Raw genomic sequence first — 22,360 nt, forward strand, 5'->3', positions numbered from 1 at the left:
CCCTGAGGAAGTGAAGCAACCTCAAACCATAACATTTCCACCACCTTGCTTCACAGTTGGTATGAGGTGCTTCTCCTGAAAAGCTGTCTTTCGTCAGTGATTTTGCCAAACATGCCTGCTGTTACTGGGGCCAAACAACTCTATCTTTGATTATTCCAAAAGGACTGATCATTGCTTATATGCTCATTGGCAAACTGTAATCTTGCAAAGGATTTTTCCTGGCACACGTCCCATGCAGGCCAAATTTGAACAATCTCTTTCTGATTGTAGAAGCATGCACTTTTACACCAACAGCTGCAAGACTTACTAGCAGATCCTGTGATGAATTTTTGGGATTCTTGGCGACTTCTTTTTGCATCAGATGGTCTGCTCTTGGGCTGAATTTGCTGGGACGGCCAGTACTAGACAAACTCGCAGTTGTTTGAAATCTGCGCCATTTGTAGACGATTTTCCTTACAGTGCAATGAGGCATTTCAAATAATTTAAAATAAATTGTGAAATCTTTTTAAATTCCTTGCCAGACTCAGAGGCATCCACACCCTTTTTTTTCCTGAAGGCCTTACAGAACTCTTTAGATCTCGCATGATTACACCACACATCTCAATAGCAAAGGGAACACCAGACACTAGATATGAGAGGGGTATAAATAAATCCGGTTCCACCTGCACTCCCTAAGCAGGTTCTAATCACTGGCAGCAACTTGAACACCCGATTCTAATTTTATGGAATATTTTTTTTTATTAAAGTGTGATAAATGTCAGGGTGTCCTTACTTTCATCTGTTTTTTTTTGTTAATTTAAAATTACTACAAAATGTCAATTTTATGTGATATTTGATAGAGTGCATCAACTTTATTAATAGGCACCGTTTCAAAGAGGATCAAATGTTTGCTGTCCAATTATGTCAAAAAAATTTCCATGGGGTGTACTTATTTTTTCCACATGACTGTAAATATATTGATCTTCAAGTATTGCAAAGCATTTTTACTGTATTGCACATCAAATAAGGGTTATTCAAATAATACTTGCCATTTAAAATTGTGGGAATTGTTACAAACATGGCGATCTATGATTACCAGTGTTTCCCAATAAATTAGCGACACATTTTGCAAAATAGAGAAACAGTAAGACAGGCGAAACTTTTGAAGACCAACGAGGCATATTTCCATTTTATATATTCATATGTTTTGAGAGATTTTATTTCACATTAATGAACTCAAAACATTCTCCGTTTACCCTGACAGAAAACAAGGTTGAGATGCAAGAATACTAATGTGAGATGAGGGTCTTCTTGGGGTGTCAAGAGCTAAAACACCTATGCAACTCTCAGTCATTCCACATTCAATTCAGTATATAATTTAGTTATATTTGTATAGTGCTTTTCTTTCTTTCATTTTTTTTTGTTTCCATGCCAGCTTCAATGGCTATATTCATGGCGATAGCCAGGTTTAATTCATATATTTAAAAAACACAACAACACAGCCTCAGAGTAATGACTGAGTATGTGTACACAACTGGGACAGTCTTTGACTACTGTCTGGTTTCTATTACATCTATTAAATAGTCTCATAAATTAAATTTTAAACCCCATGTGGACCACTAGTGCTCACTTAGTAAAGCCATGCTCGGTCAGCCAGGGTCCCTGCATACAGTAAATAATCCAGAAACACATGATGTTCAGAGAAGTATACCTCCCTAAGAGAATAATAAAATGTTAATATAAGCAGGGTCACAGAGGGCGTAAGGTGAGCAGCACAGCAGTATACAAAGCCTCTGTTTCACTGATATTCTGCACAGGCACTCCCCTAAGCCCCTCTAACAGCAGTGGTTTCATTCATAAACATGACCCAATCTGTGTAGACAGCTCTGCCTATCTGGGGTAAACATGTCAGTTTGCTGACATAGTAATTTAGAGGATTCTGTGTTTATTTCAAGGGCCAGTGAAGAATCCAACCACATTGTGATTATCAACTGATTATTTCAAACATTTCATGTATTCAGAGCACTATGACGGGAGCAACGATCCTCTGCAGTGAGATTCCACTTTTCATATTTGTATTCATTCTGCTTGCAAGTGCCAGATGCTACTGATTGACTTCCCAAGAACATTCGGACAGCTGCATATATTTAGTTCAAAGCAATGAAAGTCTTTCTTCACAGAGGGATGCTGTTCCTGCCTTATTCAACAGAGAGGTCCACTAACGTTTTTGAAAGGTTCGAAAAGGTTGGATGATTTCTGTACATTACAAAACCACATAATCTCAAAATGTCAGTATTTTCACAGAAGCCTAATGGACCAACATGGACCAAGACCTCATTCTGTTATTCTAAGAGTTCTGCTGTAGTGAACCAGGCTGGCTGATTTGAGAGAACCTGTGGTAAGACATACAGCCATACAGTGTTGGGGTAAGGGGAAATTACAGTGTTGGGGTATGGGAACACCATTTGTGGGAAGTATACAGGCTGTCTAAGGGGTAGTGCGTCATATACATGCTCTCTATAAAGCTTTCCATGCTTCCCTGTAGGTGCTTTGCCTGCCTGGAACATCTAGAAAACAGCATGATGCTCAACATCTCTTTTGGTTAACAAAGTGAATCAAGAGAGCCTGTCCACCCTCATTATAGTCTAGCAATCCCAGTCACACTTCTGATCTCACCCTAATTCAATATAACTACATAAAGAAAGAACATCAAGTTCTGAATGTTGACTTGGGTAATACAAGCTTGATGTATGGGGAGTAAGAAGAGATAGGTGTAAGAACGTGTCTGTGTGTGTTTGTGAGACAGAAAGAAGTAGTCACAATGGGGCAGACAGAGAAGAAAAATGCTCACGTTATCCAGTTCACTGGAGATTTTCTTGTTCTCTTCCATCAGCAGCACTCTTTCCCTCTCATACTTTTGTTTGTATTCAGTCTCAAACTCCTCTCGTTCGCTCTGACTGTGAGGGTGAGGACATAACACTTATTAACCCTGTAAAAACACTAATTGTTTCTATAAAGGAAAATTTCTTCGACTGCACTAATCACAAAAAAACCCCCACATATTTTTTCTTTTTCTATGTGTACATTTTTAAGGATGAGTGGATTTTTGACACCAGTGCTGTACCTTTCTCTGCGAGTCTTCTCTAGCTTGTCTTTTAACATCATTATTTCTTTGTTTAAAGAGAGATGCTGTGTATCTGCATCACGGAGCTCCTTTTTCAGGCTCTTCAGCTCATTGGCATGTTGGACATCGCGACGAGACAACTCCTCCTCATAAAACATTGTCTTCTTCTCCAGATCGCCACGCAGCTTAGTGAGCTCCTGGTGCTGCTCAGGGGCTCCGGCAGCTGGGGAGCGACCAGCCTGCTTTTGCTATTCCAAAACATGTAGCACAAATTAGACTCCCAGGTCTCAATCAAGAAAATACTGCAGTTTTTTTTATCACCGTAATCGCGATCTACCACATTTGTAAGCAATAAATTGTTTTGTTTTTTTTACAAATTTCCCTATACAGAGAGAAAAACAAAATCTGTGCAGGTAGGAGAAACCCACTCATAATACAAGTATGAGGACTCTTAAAGTAGCTTTTATATAAATTCAATTCAATCATCAATTAACCTTACACACCTGCAGGTGATAGATAGGGACGTAGGGAAAAAAATGAACACAAACCAAGTCAAAAATCAAAAACGAAAAAAATCCAGCACACTCAAAGTACTTGCACATGTATCAAAATAGCTTTATTCACAACATTTCGGTCCCAAGAACTTCTTCAGGCATATATAAACAATCTATTCAACACAATCTCATTTAAAATCAACACATGACCAATCACTGCAATGATCCATCATATCCAATCACAATCAGTGACATAATACATCATTGTAACTACGATCATATAAAGGTGTTGATTGTATATGCCTGATGAAGGTCATGGGACCAAAAGGTTGCGAATAAAGCCATTTTGATACGTGTGCAAGTACTTTTAGTGTGCGGGATTTTTTCGTTTTAGATATGAATTCAATAAAAAAGTACTTCTGGCCATGTTTCCATCGTACTTCTGTCTGAATATGAAGTCTCATATCTAAAACAACATAACAATGTAGACTGTAATTTACACACTCATGAAAGCAGTCTACAAGAAAGTTTGGCATAAATGTTTATTTGACTGCAAATGTTTAACTGCCCTTAAACTTCCATTATAATGGAGCTCTAAAAACAGTATGTGTGTTATTTTCTCAGTACAGGGAAACATGTTTAAATTGATGCTTACGGTAACTGCACATACAGATTTCTTACGCAGAGATTAGATTGAAGCAGCATTACTTTAGGTAACATTGATTAGGGGAGGCAAGTATGTGCAAACAAGTAAGTTTTATAAACCTTCACTGCCGCCAATTCCTCCTCCAGTTGTCTGCTGTACTGTTCACTGCGATCCCTCAACTTCTTCTCTTTCTGGGCTTCCGAAGCGCTCTCCTCGGCCTGGGCTTCCATCTGACGCAAATAAGTAAGTAAGTAAGTAAGTAAGTAAGAAAATAAATAAGACAAGTACACCTTATTACATTTTTGAGAACTCTGATCAATACTGTGATGTGACAGTCTCAGAGTTCTGCCCACCTCTTTTCTTGTCCTTTCTGCTTTGCGCAAATCCAGCCTCAGGGCCTCCAGCTTCTGGTTGAGTGCATCCATCTCCTCTTCTTTGTCTCGTAGTTGGCGAGAGAGGCGCTGTTTGTGAGAACGCAGCTCTGTCAATCGTTCACTCATCTCAGAGAACTCGTGCATAGCTAGCTTTCTCTGACTGTCAGCCTCCTTCAGCTCCTTCCCCTGAGCCCTCAGCTTCTCTGCAGACTCCATCAGCTCCTACACAAAACACCAGCTTGAGGTTAGGCTGGAGATACAGCTCTAGCAAAAAGTTATCACACAATTAAAGACAGGCCAAAGAAGGGCCAACCAAGATTCTCAGCTTTTTTGAAGCTGAAAGAAGCCCAGTGCACGGAAACCTAGTCTACGTCTAGTGACTTGGCAGGAATAAGGGGCAGAGATTTCCAAGCTGTTCATGAGCCTGTACCTTTTGCATGGCCTCCCTCTCCTGCTTCATGCTTTTTATCTGTTTCTCTAGAGAGCAGATGTGTTTGGTGGACTCCTCCACATCTTTGCGGGTTGCACTGGCCTGTTCCAACCTCTGCTCCAACTGACCAGAGTCTGAGGAGTGACAAACCAGGAATAAGTGACAAACATGGTCAAAAACATGCAAAGGCAAACAGGAAATATTTAGAGGGGCAGGAATGATAGCATGAAGAATAGTACTTTGTAGGAACATTTAGTTACCTGCTATCTGCTTCTTTAGGGTCTCAATCTCCTCTTTCAGGCCTTGGATCTCAAACTCCCTGTTAGCAGAGACAGGAGCATCTCCAGCATACTGCAGAGCTTGCACAGTCTTAGTGGACTCTAAAAAGCAGGGCAAATGTGAATGTGCTAGGGTTAAAATTATTTAAGTAAACTTCACTGAAACTACACTGCGACATGGTTAACAAAACAATAAATTAGAACTTTCAGTATGCCTCAGATTATGTGATTCATTTGTAAGAGACAGACCTTGTAGTTTGCGGCTGAGCTCCAATTTTTCCTGCTCCAGACGGCGGAGCCTCCTCTCGTATGCCTCAGTAGCTAGGCTCTCCTCCAAGCTGCGCTGTACACACACGTCCATCTGCACAGGGGCTGCAGTCTCGCGCAGACACCCACGATCAGATAGAGAGCTGGTGGACAGAGGCCAGAGGATAAACCCAAAACATGCAAACCATCTCCACTTGGTTTCAAGTCTTGTTGGCTTCAACTGTTTACCCTGTTAGTACAGTCCAATTATATGACTTGAAAGGAAAATTTGGACATAACACAAGCATTTAGTATGTTACCTGTCAAGTCTTGTAGTAATCTATAGCACAGTATGACTTCACTTAGCCTCAGTGGTATGGCAGAATACAAGCTTTTGTTAGTCTATCAATGTGTCACCTGTGCTAAATAACCCTGTACATACAATCAATTAATAATCCCCACTGTGAGCAACCAATCATTAGCAACATAGTGCTGACACAGGTGCAGACATCACACATCTCCGGGAAGTCTTCCATATATTGATAGCAGCTCTCTGACGCCAGCAAATTATATACAATATCCTGGAAATTTCAAAAAAAAAAAAAATTTTAGGGGAACTATTTCTAATAGTAAATGGGATCTGGAGAGACACGAGAGAGTGAGTGACGTAGCAAGAGCGTGACCGAGAGCGTAACCTGATTAGTCTCTCTTTCCATTAACTAGACCACTCAGTTTTCTCTGTGGGCGGGCTTTACAGACCACCTCTCTCTCTCTCCCTCCAGTTCATCCATCAGTACTGTGTACCACTGTAGTTCAGTAACACTAATGTCCTGCAGTGCCATGGCAGAGTGTCAAAAAAAGAAAAAGAAAATACAAAGCGCACTTCCCCCCAGACCCTGTACCCCTGCTTAATAGGGGTCAAACATAACAGTTTTCCTTGCTGCACTGTTCTCAACAGTGACTCTTCAATTGTCCATCAATGGGTTAAATGATTGTAAGAGGTGAGGTGTAAACAGCTGAGGTGAGTTTAAGAGTCATGCGTTCATTAGCATAGCCAACGTTATTTAAACTAGCTGGCAATCTGCAAGGGAGCTACTCTATTGATGTCCTATGTGATGAGGCCAAACTCCCTGTAGACTTGCTTAAAGGTTTTAATAGAATTTTAAAAAATTAAAAAAAAAAAAAAAAAAAACGACTAAGTGAGTTGAATAATATAATAGTACGTATTAAGCACATATTTTAAATGTCACATTTAGCATTTACCTCTTACCATTGAGACTGCCAATAAAATACTTGAAAAGGAGTATACATTCATGTGAAAAAGTAAGTACACCCCATGGGAATTGTTGCCTTTTTTTGACATATCTGGACAAGCGAACACTTGATCATCTTTGAAACTGTGACTATTAATAAAGTTGATATACTTGAACAGAACCACAAGTAAAAATAGCTTTTTCAATAACTTATTCAACAGAAATATCAAGAGATATAGCCGTATATATTAGAAGTGCTATTCCTCTGTGGAAAAAGTAAGTACACCCATGGCCTCAGAACGAAGTATTGCTCCCTTTAGCAGAAATAACTTCTTGTTGCCGTTTTGCATAATTGTTCACCAGACTTAACATCGGCTTGCTGGAATTTTTGACCACTTCCATGAAATATTCTTTCAGTTGCAAGGTATTTGGGGGTTTCTTGCATGTACTGCCTGTTTCAAATCCCCCACATTTCAATGGGATTCAAATCCAGGCTTTGACTAGGCCATTCCAAACCCATTTTTTTCTTTTTGAGCCATTCCTTGGTGGATTTGCTAGTGTGCTTAGGATCATTATCCTGCTGAAAGGTCCACTTTCAGTTCAACTTCAGCCTTCAGACAGATGGCCTCGCATTATCTTCAAGCACTCTTTGATATGAGGCAGAATTCATAGTTGAGTCAATGAATGCAAGCTGTCCAGTCCCTGAGGCAGCGAAGCAACCCCAAACCATAACATCGTGCTTCACAGTTGGTATGAGGTGCTTCTCCTGTAAAGCTGTCTTTGGTCTTCGCCAAACTTGTCTGCTGTTACTGTGGCCAAACAACCCTATCTTCGTCTGTCCAGAGCACATTATTCCAAAAGGCCTGGTCTTTGCCTATATGCTCATTGGCAAACTCTTGCACAAGCTTTTTCCTCACACCCATGCAGGTGAAATTTGTGCAATCTCTTTCTGATTGTAGAAGCATGCACTTTGACTCCAACAGTTGCAAGACTTACTAGCAGATCCTCTGATGAAATTTTGGGGTTCTTGAAGACTTTTTGTTTTTGCATCAGACAGTCTGCTATAGGGTGGAATTTGCTGGAATTGGCAGTCATTTGAAATCTGCGCCATTTGTAGATGATTTTCTTTACAGTGGAATGATGTATTTAAAATAATTTGGAGATCTTTTTAAATCCCTTGCCAGATTCATAGGCATCCACAACCTTTTTTCTGAAGGCCATAAAGAACTGTGATGACTCCACACACCTCAGTAACAAAGGGAAATCCAGACACTAGATATGAGAGGGGTATAAATAAGACAGGTTCCTCCTGCAATCCATAAGCAGGTTCTAATCACTGGCAACCAATCTTGAACACCTGATTCTAATTTCATGGATTTGAAGGTGTAATAAATGTAGGGGTGTACTTACTGTTTCCATGTGCCTTGTTTTTGTTCATTTAAATAGTGAAAATTACTAAAACTGTCTATTTTATGTGTCATTTGATAGAGTGCATCACCTTTATTAATAGGCAGTGCTTCAAAGAGGATCAAATGTTTGCTGTCCTATATAGAATATAGACAATATATGGGTGAGATGGGGGCTACAGGGGTGGTGGAGATACCTCCCTGAAATTAGTTTTTGCATGGTGGGATGTCGGCAGGATGCAGGGACACTAAAGAAAGAAAATTACTTTCTTATTAAAATTAATTATTTTGTGGCATAATAACAGCAGATTGGTAGTTTTTCTGCATCATCAACTACATAAACTAGTGAGTTAGGTAGCAGGGAAGGAAAGAAGAAAAAAAAAAATCAAATAGCACTCTCCAAAGTTGTTACAGTATTAGAGACTACTGTGTCACCTGTGCAGCTATTGTGACACCTGTGCAGCTAGTGCATTTGTGTAGAACTTCTCTCAGAGATCTGTGCTTGCTTACTAGCGTTACTTCGGTGATTTTATTTACATAAATTAATGTGTAGAATTTTGAAGGACTACAAAAAAGGCTTATTCTGTGTCAGGCATACTACATAACAGGGAAAAACTTAAGCCTATTTTGAGCAGGACAATAAAAAAAAATAAGTAACACATGGTCATTTTATAATTGTATTTTTGTCTGTGGAAATAATGTGGTCAGTTTAAATCATCCATTTGGTATAAACATTAAATTTCCACAACACTCTGGCTTGCTAAGCAGACACAACCAGCTATTTAACCATATAATAACTCAACCATCATTTCTGATCAGAATTCAATTTTGAAAAAAGTCTCCTTGCACAAGAATGAATTTGCAGAAATGAGAATACAAAAAATTACTTAAGCTTACCATTGACTAGTGTAAGTAAAGCCTACAAATGGAAGATGATGTCCAGAAAAGGCTGTTATAGAAGGAGGAGGCATTGTCTCCTGGACAAAAAGAAATAAATAATTTGAGCACAATGAACTAGACTGTTCAGAAAAACATTTAAATCATGACTAAATTACCACATCATGCTACACGGTCTAGCTAAACACTAGACTGTAATGAAAAATGCAACACTACGCACTGTGTTTTTGAGGCAGTCATCCTCCACATCAAAGTTGGAAGTGTCTGAAGGGCTGCTGACTTCAGGGATGTATGGAGCATCACAGTTTCGGATGTTGTCCCAGTCAATGCCAGAAAAAAATGGATGTTGCTTGAAGTCCTGGATGCCGTTCTGTCCTAGCCGGTGCTCCCTGCTGCAGATGAGCCTGCGGATCAAGTCTTTGGCATTCTCAGACACCTCTGTGATATTGGCAGGAAATTGGAACCGCTCCTGTTTAAAGCCATGATTTAATACAGTGGTTACTTATGAAAAGTAACTTGAACAGACAATGACACTTATGTATTTATTGACTTTTCATGAAGTGACTGAAGATCATTCTAAATAGCGCATTACTGAATAACATGATCTGGAATCATTTTCAAAGCTTACCTTGTGGTTCATTATCTTGCCGTAAGTCTCCACCAGAGATTCAGCATAGAAGGGGGTTTCCCCATACAGCATTTCATACATACAGACACCCAGAGACCACCAGTCACACTCAGGGCCATATTTGCCCTTGCCATCCTCCATGGCCTGCAGGATCTCAGGAGAGATGTAATCTGGAGTGCCAACTGCCACAGAGGACTGCACCTAAAAGATAACACAGGACACCATCAGCACCAAGATGGAGGATATTGATATTGAACTACTGAGCCACAGTGAAATAATTCTACACAGACAATACTGTAATGCATCGTCATAGACCATGAAATCCAATTTCATAGTCATGATCACCCCCTCATCATTTTACAACATCCTTTAATGGGGCAAAGGATAAGGTCGTTTACTGCAGGCATCAGCAGTGCTGAATGTTGTAGGATCTGGCAGTCTTTTGAGAGAATTTTCTGCTGCCAGTCCTTCAGCAAGGCCATTATTTCATCCTACACACAGACAATGATGCTGGCAAAACATCAGAAGTGTGTTAATCAGCTCTATCTGGGCTTTATCTAAGAAGCCAAGTGCTCAGAAACGCCTTTCCTTACAGAAGAGTGAAATAATGCAAAATGCTAATGCACAGTGGTTCATGCTCTCATTGGACACAATCAACCGAACCATGCCTGGCTTCAGGAAAAACCCATTTCACAACACTCTGTGTATATTTCTGAAGAACAAAAACAACTCTCTAAGAGCAACCAGACCTGAAGGTAATTGGGGGAGAGAGAGAGAGAGAGAGAGAGAGAGAGAGAGAGAGAGAGAGAGAGCCCAGGACTGGAGCTCCCTGTCTGCTACCAGGAAGCAGAGCAGGTGGGAGGGAAGCCTGTGGCAGATGTGTGCAGCTGGAAAAATTTGTGGAAGTGAGGAAGTAAATTAGCCAATTCTTCTGCAATGATACACTGTGGTTCTAAACATACACACACATACGTGAACAGCTATAAGCACGCACGTGTGAGCATGCTAAGACACACACACACACACACACACACACACACACACACACACACACTCACACTCGTCTTGTCGGAGGACAGGGGAAAATCCTGCTGAGCTGTCTGTGATGTGCCACAAAACAACAGCAAATCTTAGTTAAGGGTTATGAAACAGCAATTATTTCCTAGATGCCTTAGGACTTTTCAGGGAGATATTCTAATAATAATTTGCCTTTCTAACTCATGTTCTTTTGGGATTACTGTTCCACAGACTGAGCAAGACAATCAAAGAGAAATTCCACAAAGAATATTTTTTGACATTTGCCTTGCTAAGAAAATTGTTTTTTTTTTTTAAGAGCCTTGTGGTTAAATCGGACCGTTTTGTTTTGATAGTACCTGCATTATGCACGATTGAAGTTTTACTACCTGGTGATAGGCAAGTGCCAGCAACCAATCAGGGAGATAAAGTGTTGGTGTGACGCTAATGAAAGATGGTCATCTGTATTTTCATATTTCAAACTCTGTTCAGCGTCATCCAAGACGCCCTTCATGTATATTTTTTGCTCCGTGTTTGACTAGCATGTTGAATAATGTGTTCGTCGTGAACACTTGGGCCATGTTCCAAACTTCAAACTGCATGATGGTCATTGCTTTTTAGGCATACTATTTTGTGCATATTGTGTGGTTTGGGACATCACCCTGAATTCTCTTCTGATGATGCGAGATTAATCTGTACAGCAACAAAGGGCACAGCACAATCCATGTTACAAAATGTTTTTCTGTAAGAAACAGCATTCCAAAATCTTACATGCCAAAGGCTTAGCAGTGGGACTACATCCTTACCGTTCCGTCATCCATGAGTTTAAGGCAGGAGCCAAAATCAGCCAGCCGAATGTGTCCGTTCATATCCAAGAGAATGTTGTCTGGCTTGATGTCTCTGCAAAAGAGAGAGAGAGAACAACGTTCAATTCAATATATTTACAAATACAGCATTAACCAAATACAAATGGTGGATTAGTAATATATGGAAAACCAAACATCGGGCCCTGAAAGATGAAGTGAGAACTCTGAGCAAAACCAGAGCAAGTTAAAATGACAAGCAGTCAATTAGTTCTGCCTCTTCAAACTCACCTTGGCTTTGGGGCCAGAACACCATATATACCCTAAGTGTGCCTCTAATGAAATCACATACTTGAACTCATAACACAGCACAAAGAGACCATGGACACCAAACCATGATAGAAATTCTCATTCCAGCTGCATGACTGAGTTCTACAGGAGTCTTGTGTACGTCAGCAGAAGAAGCAGAGTCGGGAGTACAGACTCCAACGGAAACTGAATTCCTCTTGAGGTTACGAAAGTCTACACATTAACACCTTCACGACAATTCTTACAGTGTGGAGCTATAAACTGAAATTTTAGGCATAAACTGAAACATGGACTGTTGGACTGTAAAGACCTGGAAACGAGCTGTCTTTTCTGTTTTGTCCATCACTCAGTGTTGCCCAAATAATATAAAGCTAACTATTACACTGATTTTCCAGGATACACAAACAAAAGAAAGAACAGGAATAGTGCTTCTTGAACTGGAAAAAAAAATTAAACTGAAGAAAGATGCATAAAATATTTGTTTAAAAGAAGAAAAATGAAAGTGCACTAGATTAGAACTCCGTAAAGTCCCCAACATAAAAGTGGCAAGCCTGAGCAGGAGTTTGTGTCAAGATTACCTGGGGGCATTAAAAACCATCTACATACACTACAGAATATGCATTTAAAAAAACTAAACAAATTATACTGAGACAGTGAGACGTTGGAGCATCTCTTGCTTGTGGTTGACCATGTTTGACATTCCAGGGAAAAAGTGAGAGGTTGTACAGTACTTTGGATTGTCTCCAATTTCCACCTTATTATAGACTGTTTATTTGTTCCTCCTCCCCATTCTGCCTTCTTTGCATCAGTGTTTACAGAGAGCTAGGGCTACTGGAGAACCACCCCAAGAGAATACTGAGCAACATTCATATGAAACCCAGAGAGAGCGAGAGCACACAAGCTGCAGTTATTGCCGGACTTCATTTGTCAATTAACATGCAAAGAATTCACAAAAGATTTGTCACTTAGTCATCATTTTGTGGACCAATAGTTTGAAAATAAATTACATTATTTAACTAAGAACTTCTACATTCTGTGACAGTTAAAACCACTGTGAAATTAAGCAGCATTTAGCAAACAAATAATTATAATGTCTTTAGGCATGGCAAATGTTACCGAGTAAATGACTAGCTCTTCATTACTGAGCAATGAGAACACTAGAGCCCATAGCTTATTCTAGCTCTCCAACACTCCAACTCAGCAGTCCAGCAGGTGGCAGCTCTTGCCCAAACAGACAAACACATAGCATGGGTACATTTGGGAAATACTTTTAAGTCACAAGGTGTAATGCCCCAATTTCTCCTGTACCATGCTGAGAAAAGATCAGAGTTGGCTATTCATCTAGGACTGCAAACGATATGATGATATGATGCACACTGCAATTTTGGTATGTCATGTAATACACTGAAAACACATTGGTGAATCTTTCAAGTGACATGGTTTGAAAAAGGCCAGCACAAAAATGATTTACACTAACTGAGTCCTGGCAATGGCATGACTGATCAACTTACCCACAGAATAATCATGAGGAATATCTGTGGTTGGGGAAGTTACTCACAGCACACAATGAAACTTTTAGTGATGTGTGATACAAGCTTCGCAAATTCTGACATCAATATTATAAATGGGAGGCCTTAGAATCATTTCTTTAATTTACGCCTGCTGGAAAACTGAACTGTACCTGTCAATTTCTAGGCATGGAGTGACACAGTGGCAAAAAAAAAATGATCAAAGAGACCCTCCAGTAATCAAAAAGCAAAAGAAACAACTGGACAATGTAATTCAATATTACACATGGTTCCCAATTCCAGGTAAATATATATATCTTTTTTAGCTCTTAACTATTATCAGGCGGTTTAAGCACTGTCAATGTCCCAATCTTCTACAAGGTCCACAAACACTAAAGCTTTAGTAAGTTTAAATACTTAAACATTATTGCACAAAATATTACCATTATTAGCTACTTCATTTTTGAGGATTGCCATGGCAACATCAAAGACAAACAGAAATGAAGTGACTGGCAGCATATTTCATTCCTGTTGCTATTGGGAATCTGGTGAATATCTTATTTACTTCGAATGATGACTTGAAGGATGTGTAATAGAGGCACCTACTTGGAATACAGAAACATAGTAGCACATAGTATTAAGTCTACATTAGACAGGCATCTTCAGTAGACAAAACAAATGTGCATATTGTCTGTGTCATGACTGAAAAAGTTGACATATGGTCAAGGAAGTGAGAGGACTGACCACCTTCCCCCACCCATGCACTCATCAATGCTGTTTCTGCAATCCTCTACAATAATCCCTAGTCACCTAAAGACATAAACGCTAATGAAACTGTTGCCCTGAATACTGAACCAAGGACAATACTAGACTTTAATACAGAATTAGCATGAAAGAATTATGAAGTAACATGGTGTACATTGTTCTTCCTCAAATTGCCTTCTGTATCCTAATATGTCTAATTCAATTAGTTTATGAATGTCATGAGAGGAAAACCCTAAATTATGCAATGCTGAAGTGATGGAAGATGAATACAGCTGATCTACCGAAATTAACACAGCTGACCGATCTTTCACAGCTGATCCTATGATTAGTGATGTGAAAGCCAGTGAATAAAGGGTATGTCAGCAGAAGGGAACCATGGGTTTGCTTGGTGGATGGATGTGCATGAGCGCATCTGTGTCCGTGAGATAAAACACACAAAGTGAAGCAGGTGGTGAAGAGCTGGGTAGGATCAGGTGTCACAGGTGGGCAGGTGGCTAGACTCTGTCAAGGGGAGATGTCAGTGTGTGTGTGGTCAAGGATCAGTGAGCCTGAGTAAAGCACACTACTAGGTTAAAAATAACCATTTCTCCTCCTGGTCCTAAGCTGACCAGCCAACATGCTGAGACGCAAGCCTGTGACCAAATGGATAAACACTTGAGAAAGTTGTTTAGATCCACTCAGTCACAGTACATTAGATGCAAGAGCTGCATCGTATAAACATTATGTTTTGTACATTTACATTGTGTTTGGTCTGTATTAATTTGACTAAGATGTCATTTTTTATTATTATTACTGTGGAAACAATACCATTTATCAAGACACAAAAGTGTATCTGTAAAACACAGAGGGGTTAGAAATCTTACAAAACATAAAATAAATGTGGTTTGTCAGGAATAGCATTTTGTGTGACAACAGTAGAGGTCATGTTTGTCAACATGCCTCTCTTTCTGATAAACAGCAATCAACTCCCACTAATCTGGAATATGGTCTATGGCTTCTGACTGTGATTCAATTATTTCATTATCAGAAGAGTTGCATGCTTAGCACGATTACGGGAAACCATCGGCAAGCAGGTCTGTGGCTTCCTGAGTGAGTCTTTGATTACCACATAGATTAGCAGCAAATCTTCAAACTATTCAAAATGTATTTTTTGTATTTCAGTTTTGCAACACAAAAAGACAGGGCTAACTTTGCCAGTGTATCATGAGCATCTGTCTCACTGCTATCATGTTGCCATGCTGTGTTTTTACCCCGATGTTATGGCAAATGTGTGAATTGTCTGTACAGCAAAATAAAGACATTTTTCCTCCGAGTAAGCAGCAAACGTGCTCAAATTGGAGTTGGATTAAACTTTACTTGCCACTACAATCCCCTCCGAACTACAGTACGTGCAGTCCACACACATGGAGAAAAGGCTTAATGTTTTGGTCTGTGTGTGTGGCAGTTTGATACAGAAACTTGAATACTATTTTTGTCTGAAATGCCCCTTAACTTCATAATAGAAGGACAAAAACAAACGAGGAAGCTATTACTGGCCCTGGCACAGCCAGCCAGCCAGCCAGCCACACACACACACACACACAGAGCACGGAGCCAGGCTTTCCCAAATTTGGCAGAATCTGCCAAGCTGAGGGCTAGGATGAGCGTCAGAGGCATGCTGTAGCGTGTAAACACGGGCATACTTGCAGGAGGAAGACACGGAACACAGTTTTATTGGCAGTATGTTCAGAGAGAAAGACGACCCACAAAAGACCTACAGACACCTTGTGATTCTCAGAAAGATAAACGATGAAGAGAAAACACAGTGGTCAGAATCATAAAGGCAGAATGAGTGCTGTTGCCTCAGAGAGAAGACCAGAAATGCAGAGGAAGAAGGAGAAATAAAGGAAAGAGGGAGGGGCAGACAAAATGGGGACAAAAGACAGAAAGAGTTAGGAGATAGGGAGGGAAAAGAAAAAAAAAGGGCAATTCTGGAGATTTCCAATTAAGGCATGTGTGAGATGCGTGGATCATGGCATGCTGCGGAGGTGACTCAAACTCTTATCTGCTCTAAAGTAGTGTTTACAGAGACCGGGCATTGTGTATGAGGACACTACACTCCCTTGATCTCTCACCAGTCAGGAGACAAGAGAGAGAGCTACAGTCTACTGCACACATTACCAATGTGAGTGAGTGTAAGCATATAGAAAGCATAATCTCTAGAGCAACTCTTCCACAGAGAGAGCAGGGTTGAGAGCTTGTTTTTTTAAAAACCATTTCTAATATTTCTTTAAATCAGCAACAGCTAAGGGTAGGTTCAGCTCTTTAACATGATCCAGCATTCCCCTCGGTTGCCTTAATTTATGTCTGTCACAGAACAGGGGAAAAAAATGAATCTCCTCCTTTCAAAGTAATCTTGTTGTGATTATCAGTAATTTTCCTCCTTGTCCCAAGGAATGATGATGAGAAACTACTTTATAACAACATGTGTGAGAGTGTCTGCAGATATCAGAACTTTATTTCCCACTCCTCAACTGGCCAAAGGTCCCTTTACTTTATTTATAACATTCTTGAAAAAGAAAAACACAGCAGCAGCCCCCTGTTGACACATTTAAAAAAAAAGGGGGGGGGGGGGGGGGGGGGGGGGGGTCCAAAGCTGGGTACTGACTGCTAATACCATAAACAACCAGATGCATATATCACATGAAAGATACAAATAGTGAAGAGAAAGGATGACTGAGTGATCATTCAGCAGGTTCAGAAACAGAATGAGGCCAACACAAAAAAAAACAAACAAAAAAAGCCACCACCACTACCACCAGCTTTTCTCTTAAGCCCTGTGGAGGCCATGTGCCTTAGCTGCAGGGCCTCAGTAGGACCACAGTGCAACAGACTGACCCTCTGGCCCTATCTGTCACAGAGCATTGTCTGCACGGTCTACCACTTATTTACACTTCACTCAGCCACACACACCCTGCAAAAAGAGAAAAAGCGAAGTGGCTTACCACTTCCACCCAATGTGGCTTGAGAATGACACCACATCCTGTCATGATTATTGCTCATTTCCTCTACAGGTGCTACTGTTATGAAAAATATTAGAACTGACTTTTTTTTTAATCCAGAAACTGCACAATTGTTCACTGAACCTCCAACCTGGACTAAATAAGGTAAATGAGTCCAGTTAACTAATTTCTTGGGGATATTGGACAAGTAATTATTGTACATTTTAATGGTTTAATACAGAAAGCCCATAAATATTAATTATTGATGGATTGAACTAAAATGCTTGCCTCCCAAATGTGGAGGAAAAAAAACTAAACAGTGAATTTAAAAATAAAATAAAATCACAAAACAAAAATAAAGAAAGAAATACAATAATACATGATCTGCATATTGACCAGGATGTCATCAATTCAGGTGGTGTATCAATCTCTGTAAAAGTGGTGAATGTAGGGGGCCTCTGACAACACAAAAGAAAAATATTTGTTCTATAGGTAGGTAGGCAGCTAGGTAATTAAGTATGTAAATATAAAGAAACTACAACATTTACACCTTTAAAACAGTTTTTGCCATTTTTCAGCAAAAAAAAATATGCCACAACAAAGATATTCAGTGACTGAAATTTCTGTGTGCCCATATTATTTTTTAAATAATACGTCTTATTTATTCTCAACATTGAACACAATCTCTATTTGATACAAATTAAAATGTGCGACCAAATTAAAATGGCCAAAAATTCCATGGGTGTACTTTATCAAATTCAACAGCTTCTGAATGATAAGTGTCATATACATGAAAGAGGCAGATCACATACCCAAAATCATCCTGCCCACTGAGTTTCTTCAGTCTAATTTCTTGCAAGCAGAAAACATCTGCACAAGAGTGAATATTAACTTTATGCAGCCTGTGTTACACAGAAATGACGTCCTCTATAAAGCCCTGAAATGCAGTTCAACTTTGTTTTACCCACAGCCTCGTTCTGCAGGCTGATCTAGGAGCAGGAAACTACGCGGTTGTGGGAAGATTACAGTGCTGTACTACACGCTCCAGCCTCACTGCGTCCAGTGCTTCCTACGAACACAGAGCTGAGGAATGTGAACCACTTTGTGCTTGAGGTTCCATGTAACTCATGGTGAGTCAGAGTTTTGGGGTTATGAGCTCTGGAGGTCAGGGGACGTATGAAACATGACTGCTCCTCCTTTCCCACAGAGACACTGAGACTGAAGGACTGCTCATTCCTGAGGGAGGTCCCAGCATTCCAGCCCAGGACATACACTCACAGGCTCTGCACAGCTGCGGCTCACCACGCCCAAGCTCAGCATTCCTCCCACTGCCTCCAGTTTTGCTCAATACGCCTCTCTCTCGCGCTGGTCCAAATTTGTTTCGTTCTCTTGCATACTTCTTCCTGTGTTTCTATTTTTCTCTCCTTTCAAGACATATGCAAGATGAGCACAACAGCCTACACCTACATAAAGCACAAACTGCTCATCATAATAACGGACCTTGAGAGACAAATGCCAATTAAAAAGAAAAAACAGCAATTACTGAGAGTAATTTAGGTTTCACGCATCAATCTTCTCCTCTTCTGCAATGACAAAAGCAAGATTGAATCAGAAACTAAAAAAGCAAACGCATATCGAAGTAATACTGTACAGAGAAGATCCCTGCCTAGTTGCATCTTAGCAGCAGCTGACTGGGGGAGTTGGGTGTGTTATATAATGCATCAGAGACAGGTTGGCATGCATGTTCCCGACCATTGACACAGGTGAGCTTGTCAGAGCCTGATAGGAGACAAAATCTTGGATACGCTTTTGGGATCCATGAGTGGTACACTTGTCAAATGACGCCCTTTAAAATAAACATACGCACTTACACATAGAAGAGTTGAGAATAACAAACTGAAACAATACTAGTAAGAAAGGAACGCCTTTTTCCATGTTGAGTTGTGCATGCTCTAAAGCCCTGACGATGTGGGGTGCTCATCTTATGACACGAGGGTACAGGGTCAGGCCCTTAGCTAAGCAGATACACAGTGTTACCCTTAAAGTACACCTGAACAGGTAACTTAATAATTATTCAAATGTTTTAAGCATAATATCATTTTGAATATCTGTTCTGAATACACAAAAAAGCACCAAATGGCTAAGAACATGACTACATTTGCCAGAATGTCTGAATATGTATGAATATACAGTTTGGAAATATCGCCTGTAATTCCAAATAGATAGACAGCTAGTTAGCTGCTGGTAAACTAGCTTTCACAGGGTGGGACATCGGCAGGATTTCAGTATCAGTAACTGCTGCCAAGTCATGATTTGCAGTGCCATGTTCATCGAGACGTATTAATAGCTGCGAAACTTGTCAAACTAGATTAATATCAAAACTAATTTGTTTATCACTAGCATCTTTATCACCATCACTAAGCCATCTTGGAACACTGGTTCTGCAGCTACAAGGTACGTCATCCTTATCCTACCACCATGTGATAAGTCAAAAGCTAAGTTCAAAGATTACGCTCCAAAATCATTTTACAGAAATACGGTCCTTGATATAACAGCTCTTCTCCAATCAAAACTCACTACTGTGCTACAGCCATCCACTGAGACAGCATACTGTAATGAACAAATTTAAACTATGTTAAGAATATAGTAACTGGACAATAAACCTCCACAAAAGGAACAGACTTGGGCTGCAGCACTGAATTGTGGTTTGGTCCTCACAGAAACACTAGCTCAACACTAGCTCAACAGCATGGCTGTGCCAACAGGAAGCTCAGACTGGCCTTTTCCTGAATCGACCCCCGATCACAACAATAACTGCTTTACATAGCATCAAAGCCCATTTTTATATTTGTGTAGCAGCTACTGGCAACTTTCAAATGTTATTTAAAGCAGCATATTATGTATGCAATAAAAAGATGCATAGGAAAAGGGGGGGGTGTATATTTGTCACAAGCACTTTATTTTAGTTTGTAGATATTTCCGTACAAAAAAAAAGTTTCCATTAAAGATTTTCCACAATATTGTCTGTCTAATGTTGTAAGGAAGACCATAAAAAGCCAGGCCTGTTAAACATTCTTTAATGTCCTGGACACCTCTCTGCACAACCAAAAAAGTAATTACCTACATCTTTAATCCTGAATTGAGCGAGCAGTCTCCACACTCACAGTTCAGATCTGCTCCTCAGAAGCATGCAATTAACAGCTTAGATCACCTCCAGTGAAGAACCTGGGTGCCACAGAAATCTTTTAAAGAAAGAACTACAAGAAGAAACACTAACAGAAACACCAGGCACAGATTGTGCAGATCCACAAGATGCATTATGTGATTACAGAAATCTCAAAGCACTCAATCATCATAATGCAGCTAACTTGGTTTCTCAAAGGACACCATGCAGCAATCTGTCTCTTAGGGAGAACTGACCAGAACGGTCCCCGCCCCCATGTCAAACTGTCCAGGTAAAGAGTATGCATGACTGCTCGATCTCTGCTGAAAAGCCTCCATGAAGCCTTACCTGTGGACATAATGAAGCTGATGTACAGAGTCAATAGCCAGCACCATTTCAGCCAGGTAAAATCGGGCCATGTCCTCAGGTAAGCGGTCCTCAAACTTACTCAGCAGCGTCAGGAGATCTCCGCCCACATAGTAATCCATCACCAGATACTGCAGGAGACAGCCATGCCAGTAGCCATATTACATTACTGTGTCAGACTGTTACATTCACCAAGTATTGTTCATGTTCCTCAGCAACCTGTGCTTGTCCATCTGTCTCGGCTCTTATCGGGTGTAGGTTGTGTCTTATTAAGAAGAGCCTTAAATAACAAACACTTTACATAACAGGACTTAAGAAGTCAGAAGCACTCTTCTGGCCTTAAATGAAATACCGCCAGGATGGACATAATCACCCCCCACCCAAAAAAAAACAAAAAAAAAAACAAAAAAAAAAACCGGGTTAAAATTGGAATAATTCTAACACTGTGGCACTGCTATAATTTTCCCACCAACATGGTGTCAGTGCTGGTGCCAGTTCCACACTTTTCACCTCAAAAGGGTCTATTCCAGCAAAATTAGTTGAGTTCTGAATCGCGATAGAGCTTTTAAAGGAAGAACTAAAATGTATGCAGTACTCTACTGTTATTCATGATTACTTATGCCATGGCAAACTCACATTTAAAGATGTAATGGTTTGGCTCTCATACCAGTGGAAATGCAAATTGGATTATACAGAAGTTTGCTGGTTACCTGAACAAACCGGCAGCTACAGGAGCAGCACTGGCACCATGTTAGTGGACAATTCTACCGGGACACCGGCACAATCAACAAAACACTGATTAATTAGCAGTGACGTCATTGTTATTGTAAGCTCACCAGAAAGTTGTCATCTTGGAAGGCATAATGTAGTGTTGTGATCCATTGACTGTCCCCGTTCACCAGAACATCCCGCTCCTCCCGAAAGCATGCAGTCTACAAACAAACCATCGCCGTTACATTAAGCATCATCTTCTGACATCCTAATAAACGGGTTCAATTCAGTATATTAAATTAGTATGCTGATATGGCTGATGCATCATTTAAATAGACAGGACTTATTTCTGCAAATTTATCATCCACATTACTGTCATCATTTGACATGTACCTCAGCTCTTTTCAGCATCTCCCACTTATTGAGAATTTTCATGGCAAAAACCTTGTCAGAGTTCTTCACCTTCACAACTGCTACCTGGAATACACAAACAAGAAAAACAACTTCCTGGTAATAAATTATTTAAATATAATGTAAAGAATATTTCTAAAACTCAACAGAATCGTCTGTGTGTGTTTGTTGTTTATTGAAAGATTCTGGTGTAGATATAATAGTTGTCTAATTGCAGTGACATCTGAGCATAAATGTCTTAAGTTACACAATGGCTTAGTTCAAGTTAGTAGATACATAATGCCCTAGAAACAAAAGAGAATGAAGGACTATTCTTAATTAAGGAATTTAGGTACAGAGAAGACATTGCTCTCATAGGGATGTGTCACCTAATGAACTGAAATGAACTCTTTTCCTCTGCAGTTGAATACCAGCTGACAGCTACAGAGACTGAGCCCTTGAGTATCCCTTGAGTACCCAAGTATACTTGGCTCAAGTTAATCAAAAGAGCATGTCCTCCAAGTGTGTTGAATATTGCACAACAGCACTGAATGAATCAAAGCTTGTGTGTTAGAACACATCCATGTAAGGTCAT

General features: G+C 40.1%; 1 protein-coding gene across 11 annotated transcripts in view; it reads right to left on the reverse strand.

Annotated features, from left to right (window-relative positions):
* Nucleotides 1-22,360, reverse strand: part of cdc42bpaa (CDC42 binding protein kinase alpha (DMPK-like) a) — a 60,778-nt gene that overhangs the window by 21,048 nt on the left and 17,370 nt on the right. For 5 of the 11 annotated variants that reach the window (XR_008396940.1, XR_008396939.1, XR_008396942.1 and 2 more), the window contains exons 3-17: nt 21,769-21,852; nt 21,501-21,596; nt 20,647-20,795; nt 11,576-11,669; nt 10,814-10,855; nt 9,756-9,956; nt 9,348-9,596; nt 9,128-9,207; nt 5,575-5,735; nt 5,308-5,427; nt 5,048-5,181; nt 4,597-4,839; nt 4,363-4,473; nt 3,104-3,351; nt 2,831-2,936 (exon numbers count right to left, since the gene is read on the reverse strand). Coding sequence is in view for 5 of the 11 variants with exons in the window: in XM_017476305.3 (XP_017331794.2) it covers nt 2,831-2,936; nt 3,104-3,351; nt 4,363-4,473; nt 4,597-4,839; nt 5,048-5,181; nt 5,308-5,427; nt 5,575-5,735; nt 9,128-9,207; nt 9,348-9,596; nt 9,756-9,956; nt 10,814-10,855; nt 11,576-11,669; nt 20,647-20,795; nt 21,501-21,596; nt 21,769-21,852 (2,118 nt within the window). In the remaining 6 variants the exon portion in view is untranslated. Of the gene's footprint in view, nt 1-2,830; nt 2,937-3,103; nt 3,352-4,362; nt 4,474-4,596; nt 4,840-5,047; nt 5,182-5,307; nt 5,428-5,574; nt 5,736-9,127; nt 9,208-9,347; nt 9,597-9,755; nt 9,957-10,813; nt 10,856-11,575; nt 11,670-20,646; nt 20,796-21,500; nt 21,597-21,768; nt 21,853-22,360 lie in introns of those variants that run through there. The other 6 variants (XR_008396943.1, XR_008396941.1, XM_053682463.1 and 3 more) reach the window with 2 other exon arrangements.

Source organism: Ictalurus punctatus, chromosome 9 (assembly GCF_001660625.3).
Source record: "Ictalurus punctatus breed USDA103 chromosome 9, Coco_2.0, whole genome shotgun sequence".
Lineage (NCBI taxonomy): Eukaryota > Metazoa > Chordata > Actinopteri > Siluriformes > Ictaluridae > Ictalurus > Ictalurus punctatus.